General features: G+C 33.6%; 1 protein-coding gene across 13 annotated transcripts in view; it reads right to left on the bottom strand.

Moving 5' to 3' along the window:
• The window catches only part of LRRC7 (leucine rich repeat containing 7), a 552,029-nt gene that overhangs the window by 234,818 nt on the left and 302,478 nt on the right, over positions 1-14,733 (bottom strand). Inside the window, exon 8 of one of the 13 annotated variants that reach the window (XM_045477815.1) lies at positions 3,058-3,894. The exons of the other annotated variants lie outside the window; for them this stretch is intronic. Within the exon in view, the coding sequence (XP_045333771.1) occupies positions 3,888-3,894 (7 nt within the window). The 3' untranslated portion in view covers positions 3,058-3,887. Of the gene's footprint in view, positions 1-3,057; positions 3,895-14,733 lie in introns of those variants that run through there. 13 annotated transcript variants of the gene reach the window in all.

Raw genomic sequence — 14,733 nt, 5'->3', positions numbered from 1 at the left:
GTACTATTTGCACATTTAAATACCTGTGATATGTTCCTCTTTAGCAACACTCCTTTTCCTCTGCCCACTGTTTAAATTACAATTTATTGTCCAAAAGAATCCTCCAACTTCATGTCCTTTGCAATTCCTACGTGGACTTTACCAATAGGATTAAGTATTTCTTTGCACTATTTCTGTTCATTCATCACACTTGTATAATCCCATGTAATATGCTGTATTGTATGTAATGCATTACTTCTCTATGTTCCTTACCTGACTGTCACCTGCCTAACACAAAGGCATCTGTTGTATTTAGTGTGTCTAATAATAGTCACAATGTTTAGCACACAGTAGGTCTTCAATTGAAAACATCAATTGAAGTGGACTGAACTAAAGATTTGTATTTGCTCCAAAATTTGCCCAAATGGTGACTAAGAGTTTGGATTTCAAATGTCATATCCATGTGTATCATACCTCTGAAACCAAAGAAATTTGTAGGTGGGGGGAGGAAGACACAATTACTGGTTTGACAGATTTTTACCTTAATGAGATTTTGAGCAACTTTGTAGTCTGTACATCCTCAGGCTGTTCTAACCTTCTTCTATTCTGAACCTGTCATTTTTACTGTACTGACATCCAGTTGCTGTACCTTTGTCCTACTAATATTTGATTTTTATGCTGATAAATAAATATAAATTATCTGTTTTTATTCAGTTTATGTTGATCACTAATGGCAGAAGCAAACAACATAAAATAAAACATACAACACCTAACATGGCTTCGTTACATTTTGTTTTTTACTAAAAACTGAAAAACTGATAGGACAATCATATACACATGTATATATATATATATATACACACATATATATATATATATGTATATATATATATATATATATATATATATATATATATATATATATGGGGTGTGTGTGTGTGTGACAAAATTTAGATGACCTGCTTGTTTTGTTCTAGGAAAAGCTGACTTGATTAAAAAAATACAAATTGGCAAAAATTTTGGCAAAATTTGATATGCACAGAAAAATAGGGATGGGAGAGTATATGAAATTCTTAATGAACTTGCAAGAAACTGTAACTTCTAAGAAACACAGGGAAGATTTATCCTATTTTCTGAGGCATTCCTAAGAATCATAAAAATTGGATTTTGCTTCATGAGATGTTAGTAAGATGGTAAGGGCAATTCAGTATGTTGCTTACATGGTGGCCCAGGTTTCTGGGAGTGACATTTATATCATGAGAGAGAAAAACTTCTGCTTGACTTGGTATCCTGGAGGATGGATAAGCATACATTGAGCTTCCCTCCTGTTAAGGGTTATTTTGTGTTTTAGTTTTGTTTTTTATCGAGTACATTTTGTTAAATTCTGGTTTAATATGCCAATCCCATTACCCATGAATTTATAATCAACATATTTCTAAAAGGCAGCACAATAGGTTATTATTATTATTTCAATAACTCCAAATGCAAAATACATTTTGTTCTCTTACCATTTCATCTAGTTAAAAATAGATCTAGAGGCTAAAAATTATGTAACTACAAAAAGAACACACTTAATATTTTTGTTAAATTGGTATGTGTGATTCCTCTTAGAATAAAATTAGAGTGATATAAACATTGTGAATGAATTTACCATAATTTATATTCGTTGGGACATTAACAGTGATGCATAACATCCACAGGGGTCAAAAATGAATCAAGTATTATATTCAATGGTATTAATTTAAATTTTACTTTTGTAATCACTTCTGCTGATGCAGTTTTAAACCATTCCAGTTTTGACAATAGTTATTCAAGTTAGTTGTTAATTTCTTCTCATTAAGAAAAGTTTCCTTGGGGCTCCTGGGTGGCTCAGTTGGTTAAGTGTCCGACTTCTGCTCAGGTCATGGTCTCATGGTTTGTGAGTTCAAGTCCCAAGTCAGGCTTTGTGCTGATAGCTCAGAGCCTGGAGATTGATTCGGATTCTATGTCTCCCTCTCTCTCTCTGCTCCTTCCCCTGCTCTCACTCTGTCTCTCTTGCTCTCTCAAAAATAAATAAATGTTGAAAAAAAACTTTTAAAAAGAAGTTTCCTTTATCTACAAATACAAGCTTTCAATTGTAATTATCATAAGACCAGAAACTCAAAATGGTTTACTGCAGTAAGATCATGCCAACAAAATAATTATCCACCAGAACTTCTGCACATTGCTACAGACTTAATTGCAGCTTTATAAGACTTTAAAACTTTAACAATGGAAAGTCCAGTTTCTCCCTTGGAACATAATAGAGGCAGAACAGCAGTATTTCCTTAAACCCCCTTTCATGCAGAATGTTTTAAATAATCTCTAAAATGGCATATGAAGGACATGGTGAGAACATACTATAAATTTACACTAAAATAGCCCAATTTATTTTAAAGCAGAGTCAGAGATTTACTTCTGTGTTCGTAGAATAGCAACAAACCCTTTAAAATACAGTTTCTAAAGATATAGGCAATGTATGTAAGAATGACAGAAATCAATTAACTTATGGCACACGCAGCTAAAAGTGATATTGTACAATTAAGTAGATTTATGGATTTTTACCTACAGATCTTCACAAGTACTCCCAAAAAATCAGCATTCACACAATTTTAACTAAAAAACCAACATAGTTTCTTATGTATATGTGCTTTTTACAAAGGGCTACGCATTTTAGGACATAATTTTATTATTTTATATAGTTCACATAATTAAAATACATTAAAACAGAATAGAAACATTCAGAAAAGTGCATTTCAACTCTGTAGTGTAGGTTTTGCAAAAAATGGCCATTTGTAACATCCTAAATGACAAAATGGAATAGAAATAAAACAAAACAAAAAGGAAGAGCTATTAAGCTCAATGTATACAATAAAACGAGGATAAATTCTTTGTATCTTGCTTTGTTCCAAAAAACAAGTTAAGATGGGGTAAAGGATGAATATGTCATACTGCACCACGATGAAGCCCTCTGTAAATTGAATTTCAAACTCTTCAAAGTTTCAGTATGAAACATACCCTACTTCCAAGTCCTATGTATACAGTGTTAAAAGTACATGTACCCACTATGTTGATCGTTATTTATTTTGCAAAAACATCATTACAAAGACTCATTTTACATGCAAATTGAAATGCTTTAAGTCATTGAACTGTACAGATAAAGCCAAGGTGGTTAATTAACAAATGTGTTTTATATAACTATTTCACAGTAAATCACATAAAATGCAAGTATACCTAAACCAATCAATCACTGGCTTTTCATATTTTGACTTGGGGCCATTCGGGAATAATCTATCACTTTGGAAAATAATTTCACAATGAAACATTATTTGAGAGTACAGCAGAAAAACTGGGCAACCATATTTTGTCTCTGAAGAATATAACTGACTGGAAAAATTCTCCTATTTCCTACGTTAGGATGACTTCTAAAATGAATTATTCTGATCTATTCAAAAATACTCATACAGAAATTATCTGTGACAGCAGCTTTATATTACAAATAATGAAATAAATTTGAGAATATATGGGTATTAATGTTTTTCTGGGACCGAGAAAATGTATTCATTGAAATTTAAGGCAACTGAACACACTTGTAACAAAAATCAGGTTTCTCAGTATTAGTCAGAAACGTCATTGTTAAACTTTAACAAAGACCAAACATTTTGCATAAATCTGGGGAGTAGGAAGGCAGCCCCCATCAGCAGGCAGCACACCAAAAATGTTTGGTTTCAATAATACAGTTTGGGAGAACTACCTCTACAAAGTCTACTCGTGCTGATGCTCCTGATGCTGCCATTTCTGACGCCCGAAAAGCTGCTGCCTCCACATCCTCTGTTGTAGGTGTCACTGTATAGTCTCAGGCGATTGGGCAAGGGGCACACTCTGGATCTTCAGATGCTAAGATGAGAAAAATCAATTTCAATGCCCAAAAGATGGAACTCCTAATGCAGAGGTGACTAAAATAATTACCTATTGGTCTACAGGACAGGGAAGTGGGATGTTTGTTCGTTTTTACGTAATTCCATAGAAATAGGTTTTAAACAAGATTGTTGTAAGGAGGTACAGCTCTAGGATTAGGAAGCATTTTAGACAAGATAGAAACAAAAGTACACTGAGTGGAATTGGACCAGATGACTAAAAACATGCATACTCCCTGAAAGGAGAAAGCAAAATATTCACATAAAGATCGTTGAGTGATATTTTCCCATGAAAATAATCTGCTTAAACTTCCATTTCCAAGGTGATTTCTGCTCATTTAAATTAATTCTCTACAATAACAAACATTATTGATGAATGCCGTTTAAGGCAAAATATGAATGGATCCATTGGTATTTTACTCTGAATTTCAGCATTCCATTTTCTCTCTGAAAATAACAGACTTTATTTTATGAATATCTTCTGTTATATGAAATTTTTATCTTAAATATATCAGTTCCCATCATACATAGAATAATTCAGCTTAATCTGTATAGTGTTTGAGAAAAAGCTTTTATATGAGAAGATATCACTGAAAGAAACCAGTAAGAGATGTATATGAAAGAGGACATACTGTAGAAAACTGCATTGTATAAAAAGAATTTTGATTGAAAGAATGTTTTGGGTTGTAAAAATTGATCATTGCTCCCATTTTTAAAATTAAATATTTAAACCTCAGCTTTTGCCCAGCATCTTCACATTGTAATAAAAATATGTGTAATCTGTATCTTGAAACATAATTTTTTATAAATCATTGACTTGAATGCAAAATGATAAATGCAAATGTTGGAACAAAACAATTTACAAAATATTTACCGGCTCTGGAAACACAGAAGTAGTGCAATTTAAAATACCATGGTTATTTTTAATTAAATCAGTAAAGTAACCATCTTTTTTATTTAAAAAATGGCATTCTTATGACAGTCATTTATACAGCTTATGCACCTGAATCCATTTTATTTGATATACTGTAAAGGGACAAATGATCACAAATTATACTGACAGATTCTTATTGAATATAATTTTTCAGCAGGAGCCATCCTGAATCAATTAATCATGCCATTACTCTAATTCTGCTCTCCATTTTTTCCAGAAAAGCCACCAATCACGTTTCACTTAATGACTTATACATATTTTATTTACAATTTTTGATGCACTACATTTTTTCAAATTCATTAAATGCTATAACTTTCCTGACATATAATGATTTAAAAATTGGATATGCTTAAAAACAAAGCAAATCATGGCTTCTCACATAAAAGCAATTATGGTTATACATAATATTAAATGATAATTGAATGCTTTAGCTATAATAGAAATTCTCTTTGGCCCATCTAAAGAGACTGCTATATTTTCAATTAAAAAATAAAAATGTATTTTTACATTACAATATTTTTGCATACAACTGAAATTAGTGCACATTAATCTTAAAGCATTTTCACAGAAGGCAAGAAATAGAGTCCTCAAACCATATATAATTATTAATTAAATTAGAAGAACTTGGCAGATTTTCTAAAAGTTGAACAATTCCAGGCTTATAAGAGGTACATTAAGAATGCACATAAACTATTTGAATAAAAATTACTTATCTGCATGTTTAATTGACAGGCGATACATAGATTCTTTGTGAGGATATTTTGCCTCACAGATATTGCTAGAATTTTAGTTTCATTATTTCTTGCTTCGTGTAATATGATGTAGTTATTTAAAAGAGATGTTTATTTACAAACTGACATAGCTATTTCACATCATTATTTTAATGATCCCAATATATAGTCCATATTCTTATTATCAATAATTAAATCCATATTCTTAACTTTAGTGAAATAAGGAAAATAACAGCACGTGCAAATATTACAAAAATATTAATTTTATATTTTATATATTCTACTGTATTTTATAAGTTAGATGTAGATAATACTATGTAGCTTCAGTTCAAATTCAAGTTGAATATAATTGTACACTTCGTGTATTTTTCTTGAATAATTTGAAATATGCAGTTGGATAGCTGCCAGACTCAAAATAATTAAATCTTAGAGTTTTGTCTCAGATCTCTCTGTCTTATCGTTTGACCTTCTCATAGGGCATATAGATTATTCAAGAATGAATTTGTCTAACGGAATAGTAATATAGCATTCAGTATTCTCATTCCAATATTGAACCAGTCAGAATTCAACAGCACCTGAAATCTTAAAGTATTACAGAATCCAATTTGTCTTTGAAGATAGGGCACAAGTACAAATCATTTGTTTAAACATCAAAGGCGATTAACAGATAAATCTTTATAATGGCAAGTAACATTTTATTCTTTAAATACATTGGATAAAATTCCCCAATCCATGTGTCATTTGCAGTTTAAGCTTATTAAAACTCAAGGAACAAAGAATGTGTTTTTATCAAAAAATGTAGTCATTTGACAAATAAGAAAATTTAGGCTATAAATATTATTTGTATATAAAAGGTTGAAGTAATAATAAATAATAAAATGCAATTATGTACCAGCTAAATCAACTTCTGAGATTCCTTTGCTCTAAAACATACCTTATAATATTTAAAAACGTTTTGTTGATATACTAAGGTATATCAAAGGAGTTTAATTTTTTTGTTTTTTGTTTTGTTTTTTGTTTTTGTTTTGTTTTGTTGTGTTTTTTTGCACGAGAGACAGAGCATGCGTGAAAGAATTGGGGAGGGGCAGAAGGAGAGGGAGACAAAGAATCTTAAGCAGGCTCCACAACTGTGACATCATGACCTGAGGTGAAATCACAAGTCAGATGCTTAACCAACTGAGCCACGTGGGCACCTCAGGAGTTTAATAAATAAGTGGAAGAGTGTTTCAACTATGGTAAGTCACTACAGAAGTAATGTGTTTAGAGGTATAAAAGAGAGGGAGTGACAAGATTCTGTTTGATGAATTAAAGAAATAATTCAGAGATAACCTATCATCTGAGTCTTTATTTTTTAATAAGAGATAAGCATAAAGAAGAAATTCTAGGCATATGGAATTGCATGTATAAACAATATTAAAAATTTGGAGCAAATGACTTCTAAATGGTCAGTATTCTTTTACAAAGGAGCTTAACATGGAAGGAGTTGTTGGGAAATGACGCAATTTATCACGTGTCCTTATACATTTATTTCTATACCCCATTCTTTTTGTTCAGCCTAAAAAAAATATTTCTTCACCTATTTCGGTCAAATTCTTACTTGTGCACTTAATCCCAGATCCTACCAATCTTTTCTGGGAAGGATCAGGCTTCTTAAGTTTTCCTCTCTTTCTTCTTCAGTGACATCCTCTCTACTGGTTCCTTACCTTTGGGCTGTGTGCAACCTACAAGTCAGCTATCTCCTCTTCTTCCCATAACATGTATACTTTATGCCTAGCTCGTGTTAACATTTATTTCTTATTCACTGAACTCAAATTCATTGAGCAGCTACTTTGTGCCAGGCAATGTATTGAACAATGGAGAGCAAGATGAGTTGGTCTCTGTCTTCCTTTCTCCTCTTCTGAAAAAGGCAGTCTATCTTCCTTCTTCATCAAATGTTCAGTCATCACCCCAATGCTCTCTAGATTTCTTGCCTCAATTTATTTTTTTAAATAATTTTTTTAAATTTTTATTTATTTTTGAGAGAGAGAGAGAGAGAGAGAGAGAGAGAGAGAGAGAGAGACAGAGTATGAGTGGGGGAGAGACAGAGAGAGAAGGAGACACAGAATCCAAAGCAGGCTCCAGGCTCCACACTGTCAGCACAGAGCCTGACGTGGGGCTCAAACTTACAAACCATGAGATCATGACCTGAGCTGAACTCAGACACTCAACCAGTTGAGCCACCCAGGTGCCCTTACCCCTCCAATTTAATGAAACTGCCTTGCTCTTAGGGAGTTAGTATCGCTAGTGGTGAGTCTGACAGTTTTGGTGAATAGAAAGCAATCTAGAACTGACACCCACATCTCCTGCTATCTGCTGACTTTAAGCTAGTTATTTGACTTTCCTTGAGTCATCATATTCTTAATGTATGAAACAGTCACAATGACACTTACCTCAGTTTACTGAGTGAAGCTCAAAATGAAATATAATGTATGCTTTATAGCTCTTTACCCAGGGCCTGGCACATAAAAGTTCAAGGAGTCGTTGTTAAGTATCAGTGTCCAAAAATCTTTCTGATTCCAAATCCTACTAACAGTTCTCGGTCTTTATCTTTTTGGGATTTCTTTGCTTTCTTTGCCTATTGATTATTCCCTTCATCAAAGCTCTTCCTTAAATTCTACACACAGTGATCTTGTGCTTCATCTCACACATTAGTGTCTCCTTGTCTACCTATTCTGCAAATGTTGGTTTTCTGTTCTAACTCCATAGCTCTCATCACTCAATACACAAAGATCTGCTCCCACAATCTAAAATAACATATGTACTAACGATGCTTACATCTATCCTTCCAACCAAATTTTCTTTGAGCTTCAGATTCCTATATTTAACTGTATTCCCGGTAAGAATTGAATCTTCTTAAATTGAATTCATTGTTTCCCCTTTAAACCAGCTGTTCTCTCTGGACTTTTTAAAAAAATATTCATTTACCTTCACTGATTTACATTCATTATTCTGAAGTACATCATGAGTTCTTACCTGGATTATTACAACTGCCTGTTAATCTGTTCCCTCTTCCTGAAATCCATATTCCACATGGTTACCAAAGGACATTTAATCACACCACCCTCTTATGAGCTGAATAGTCTCCCTTGCCCTCCAAATTCATATGTTGAAGTCTTAATTCCCAGTACTTCAGAATGTGACTGTATTTGGAAATAAGGTCTTTAAAGAGATAATTAATTTAAAATGAGGTCACTTGGGGGGACCTTAACCTAATATAACTGGTGTCTTTATAAGAAGAGGTGATTAGGATATAGATTCACAGAGGGAAGTGAAGACACAGAGAAAAGACAGCCATTCACAAATCAAGGAGAGAGACCTCAGAATAAACCAATTTTGCTGAAATTCTGATTTTGGACTGTTTGTTTCCAGATGTGAGAAAATAAACTTCTGTTGTTTAAGATGCTCAGTCTGTAATACTTTGTTATGGTAGCCTTAGCAAAAGAATATAATACCCTGTTATATTTCTTTAACAGTTGTTCAAAGTACATGAGATAGAATCTCAACATAATAAGCCTCCCTAGAGCTACCACACCTTTCTATTTAGCTTCCTTTCTGACCCTTGTGTGTCGTCATACTAAACTTAAAAGACCCTCCACTGCTTATAGTTCACTGCCCAACTGTATTCCTTACCTTTGTACTTCTGCTACTACTGTCCTTTTAACTGGGCTGATTTCTATCCAGTCCTTTAGATCAACCTAATTATTATATTTCCTAATTTGATTTTTAAGAAACGTACAAGTAAGAGCTGTAAAACATGGATACATAGAAAAATGGGGGAAATCACCATAACCTTTAACCCTAATATGACCACTATAACTCCTTAATCTTTTCCTTCTAGCTAATTAAGACTGATGTTTACACAACTGAAATTTTACTATATGAGCAATTTTGAATTCTGTGTTTATTTGATTTGATATTAGTCTTTAAGCATTTTTTTATTATTAAAAAACACACAATTAATGTAACCATTAATGACTCCATAATATATTTTACCATGTTGGTTTACCTTGATTAATCTAATCATTGTTCCACAACTAGAAATCTGTAAGTTTTCACTGAATGGGCTTAATAATGAATTGTGTGTTGTAATTCCCAAACTTTTAATTCTAGACTTCTTTCCTTGTCTTTGCATCTGTTTATGAGTTGGTCCTCATTACCAGAGCATTTTACCAAAACTTAGTCTAGAACAAACCTCAGTATTTCCAACTATTACATTCTCACCCGTCCCATATCTCCCAAACCTCTTTTCCACCTCTACCACAGTAATTCACCAAGTCTCCCAAACTAGCAGCCAGTGGGTCATCCTGACTTTTCTTTCTGTCAGCCTTTCCTATTTCAAATTCAATCATTCACTAAAATGTTTTGACTCTGTCTCCTAAGTAGATCTGTGTCTTTCCTCTCTGACTCTACTGTCATTGATATAAACTCTTTCACATGATCTCTAGGCCACTGAAATGACCCCTAAATCAACCCCCTCTGTCTCCAGATTCCTCAATTCTATCTTCCTCAAATTGCTTCATAACTTTCACCATAACTGTTAAAGATATAAATCCGATCATGTCAGTCCATAGCTTAATAGCTTCAGTGGATCACTGGATCCTTCAAAACCATGTCCTAACTGCGGTGTTGAATAAATAACTGAGTTATTTACTGAGATGTTACCTTTTTTAAATTTTACAATACTTGGAATTCAATGCAGTTTTTGTTTCCATGAGGATTAATTTGGAAAGGTTCTTAATGACATTCCACTGATTTCAGATTTTGCTTGAGGTTGGCTTTAATAAATTGTCTTGTACAATCCAAATTAAAACAAACCTATATTCCAACCATTTCTCATGGCACTGTAATAGGTGTTTTATATATATATATATATATATACATATACATATATATGTACACAATATATATAATATAATATTTATAAAATATTATATATTTATATATATACAACATACATTAATATATAATTATATATTGTAACTTATACATTAAATATATATTTTGCTATTCAATCCTTTTTGCAACCCCCTGAGGAAATCAGCCTGACTTTTCCATTTCATATTAGTGTTTCTTGAAAAACTATATTGTGACTTTACATAAGTGTCTGTGTGCCTGAATCCACCCCCAAACTGGGAACTTGGAAAAACAAAGTATAAAAAATAAAAATTATTAAAGAATTTAAATATCCGTGTCGGCAAAATCTTCACTGGAGGTTTGAGGTAGGAAGAATATTAAAAGAGAAAGAGGAGACTAAAAAATATCCTTGGGTAAAATCATAATCGGAACAGAAATAAAATATTTTTTCATTTCTAAATTCCTTTGGCATGGAGACATACAATAATTCTGTGAAGCTCTCCATAATGGAGCCTTTACTAAAGTAGTTTAGGGGTGCCTGGGTAGCTCAGTCGGTTGAGGGTCCAACTTTGGCTCAGGTCATGATCCCACGGTTCGTGAGTTCAAGCCCTGCATCAGACTCGCTGCTGTCAATGGAGAGCCTGCTTTGGATCTTCTGTCCCCCTCTCTCTCTGCCCCTCCCCTGCTTGTGTTTTCTCTCTCTCTCAAAAATAAATAAGCTTTAAATAAAAATAAAGTAGTATATTTATACCAGTGTCTCACAGGGCCTGAGAAAAATAAGACTTTGTACTCCTATTGTAAGTTTAAATATATATAAACTTCTCAAGGTTTAGTCAATTCACAAATGTTGGAAAAACAATAAACATATTGCTAAAAACATTATTACTCTAAGAATAACTCATTAAATCACACACAGTAATCAATAGAAGTACACATTCATCATTTCAAACATGGAAACTTAATGGAGGCTTGACAGTAAGCAATAATTACCAAAGAAACACTAATGTAGAATTGATATTCAACACTAACAAATTAATTTTGAAGCTAATTGAAAAGAAACTTTCTTTGAATAACACTACTATATTGTTATAATTTTTTATTATACTTTTAAAGAATGTTCTGATGCATTCATTATATGGGGCAGAAGTATAATAAGAAGTTTTGTGAACAAGAAATGGTAAGTAACCCTTGGAATCAGAAGGTACAAGTCTGAAAAGTCTGGATGCCATCAGATCCTAACCCTTAAAACTTATTTAAATGTACTTTGGGAGAATGAAAAGATATCTAGCCCTCTATAGTATGTCACACATTGCTGGTTCCACACATTCTCTCCATTTTTTGCTCATTTTGTGGAAATTAATAAAGGGAAGCCTCAGTAAAATGGAGCAGGAAGGATAGAAGGGGAGGCAACAGAGGGAGCTGTACCACTAAAGGCCAATTATGAGAAGAACTGTCAATTACCAGACCCCAGCAGAAGAATCATTGACAGGAAAGAATCATCAATTACAGCACCATCCATGCCTCCCCAGAAAGAAACATGTACATCGAATCTCTTATAAGAAATTGACTACCCACCCCTGCAACTCAGCCAATGAGAAACCATAGTCACCCATAATCACACAGGCTTTTCTCCAAAGGACTCATGCTCAAAACAACCCTACCAGCTTGCCCCTTCTTCTCCATAAAAAATGCTCCTTTCCTTTGTTTGTTGGACTTGCCTATGGTTTTGCCATAGCTTCCATGTCCCGAATTGAAATCCTCTGTTATTCCCAAGTAAACCCATTTTTACTGTAAAATAACTGTTTTTTTGTTTTGTTTTGTGTTGTTGTTGTTGTTAAGGTTAACAATGCCCAGACCCTACAGCTTTGGCACCTCTGGCAGCTCTGGCAAGGCAACCCTATCTGCTCTGAAAACCACATCTCCCATAAAGAACCTTTAGCTTTAGTGGACAGGAATTAAGGAGAACATTCTACTTTCTCTCTTTTTATCCACCTATTGTTTTCTTTGTTTCAGATGTAGTGACTTAAGAAAAATTTTAAAACACAACAAATCTACTTTTTCTATTAGAATTCTCACCCTTCTGGGCTCTATCATTCCAAAATTTGAGTGTTAAAAATAATAATCAAAAAGAATGAAATCTTGTCATTTGCAACAACATGGATGGAACTAGAGTGTATTAGGCTAAATGAAATAAGTTAGAGAAAGAGAAATATCATATGGTTTCACTCATATGTCGAATTTAAGAAACAAAACAGATGAACATAGGGGAAGGGAGGGAAAAATAAGGTAAAAACAGAGACGAAAACAAACCATGAGAGATTCTTAAATACAGAGAACAAACTGAGGGCTGCTGGAGGGGTGGTGGGTGGGGGGATGGGCTAAATGGGTGATGGGCATTAAGGAGGGCACTTGTTCGGATGAGAACTGGGTATTATATGTATGTGATGAACCACTGGGTCCTACTCCTGAAACCAGTAGTACACTGTATGTTAATTAACTTGAATTTAAACAAATAAATTAAAAAATAATAATAATACACTTAAAGCAAAAGCATCCTGTTGAATTTTATTTGGGTTTCTTTCTTTTGCCATTTGAGAATTTGCTATCTTGACCACTACAAATCTACTCATGATTAAAAGTTAGATGAGGTACATTTAGGCAAAGTTATTTTTTTCCAAGCATTCCATCCACCACTAAATATTCTTTTTCACTTGGCAATAGCACTTAAGAGCTATGTCTTCAATCATTACTGCTGGTGAATCTAAAGTTATCCTGGTCACAGGCTGATTTTCAGGTCACTCTTAAAGTGACTAGAACTTTGCTCAGTGGCTCTGTCTTTGTCGTTTATATAAAAGGAACTCTCTTTGGTGGTTCACTTATTCTGATGCTCTTCAGGACCTTAATCTTGGCTATTGGAATCTGGTGGCTATTAGTGTTGACATCAAAAGTTCACTATGGCTCCATTCCATCAGCTACCATTAGTTCTTCCTTCTGATAATTAGTTTTTGAAACATAGTAGTTATTTAATGAGTATTTGTTGAATACTGGACAGATGTCTTGCAGATTGTTACCTGGCATCTCTACTAGGACCATAGAAGGTATGTAAGTACTTGCATCGGTGCTTAGGTAATCCTTTTCAGGCAAAGGAAGTTATTTTTGCAGGTTTGTTGAGATTTGGGTAGAAGTAGTTCCCCTCTACTAGGATGTTCTCAAGTAGAACTAGAATCACCTCATATTTATACTTTTGGTTTATACTCATTCTATCTCTCATGGTTAACTGCAGCAAGGAACTTTCTGGCTGCAAAAAAGAAACCAGCTTATCTTTGTGCCCTCATATTCCTCTTTACTCGAAAAAATAGTCAACTTCCCTTGGACAGCAATAGTTGCCATATATTTATTAGTAAGTGTCAGCCTGCACTGTATTTATTTATTATTCTAAATATTCAAGCTTCCTTAACATATGATATGGTATTGCCTCCATGACTCTCTGTATCCAGTTTACAAAGATTGTAATCACACCTTTTCCTTTGTTACAAAGTTCCTCACTGTAGACTACAAGATGTTAAACCCTTTGTTTTAAGCAGTATTTCATCAGTGGTAGAAATCTTGGAAACCATCTTTCAATCTGATGATGTAATTGCCATGTTGCTTTATCTTCCAACACTTCAAATACAGGGCTCTAGAGAATTAATGTTCTTTTTTAAATATCAACAAACATGAAATAAAATTAGTGAATAAATTACTTACTGAGTATTGCCTGTCACAGTGTTTGGAATATCCCAAATGGGTTTCACTATCCTGTTCTGACCAGTATGTTTTTTTATACACATAATGTATATGTTTGAAGCTGTGTTGAATATCATCTTGGGCTTCTATTTTTAAGTTTGTCAAATGAATTCATCTATCCATTCATCCATCCAACAACCATCCTTCTATTTATTCTACACACTTACTACTGCTTTAGGTAATGTTGAAAGAAATATGAAAGACATTCTGCTATAAAGGAAATTATAGGCCTGTGAGGAAAACAGGCAAGTAGATAAACAATTATAGTATAACAAGGATATATATATTTTTTCTTTCTTTCTTTTTTTTTTTTTGAGTGAAAAAGAGAGCATGAGCAGAGGATGGGGGGAGGAGAGAGAGAGAGAGAGAGAGAGAGAGAGAGAGAGAGAATCTTAAGCAGGCTCCACACTCAGTGCCGAGCCCAATGTGGGGCTCAATCCCACCACCCTGAGATAATGACCTGCACTGAAATTAA

Source organism: Leopardus geoffroyi, chromosome C1, assembly GCF_018350155.1.
Source record: "Leopardus geoffroyi isolate Oge1 chromosome C1, O.geoffroyi_Oge1_pat1.0, whole genome shotgun sequence".
Lineage (NCBI taxonomy): Eukaryota > Metazoa > Chordata > Mammalia > Carnivora > Felidae > Leopardus > Leopardus geoffroyi.
The sequence above is the reverse complement of the archived record's forward strand: the minus strand, read 5'-3'. Positions and strand labels throughout refer to the sequence as shown.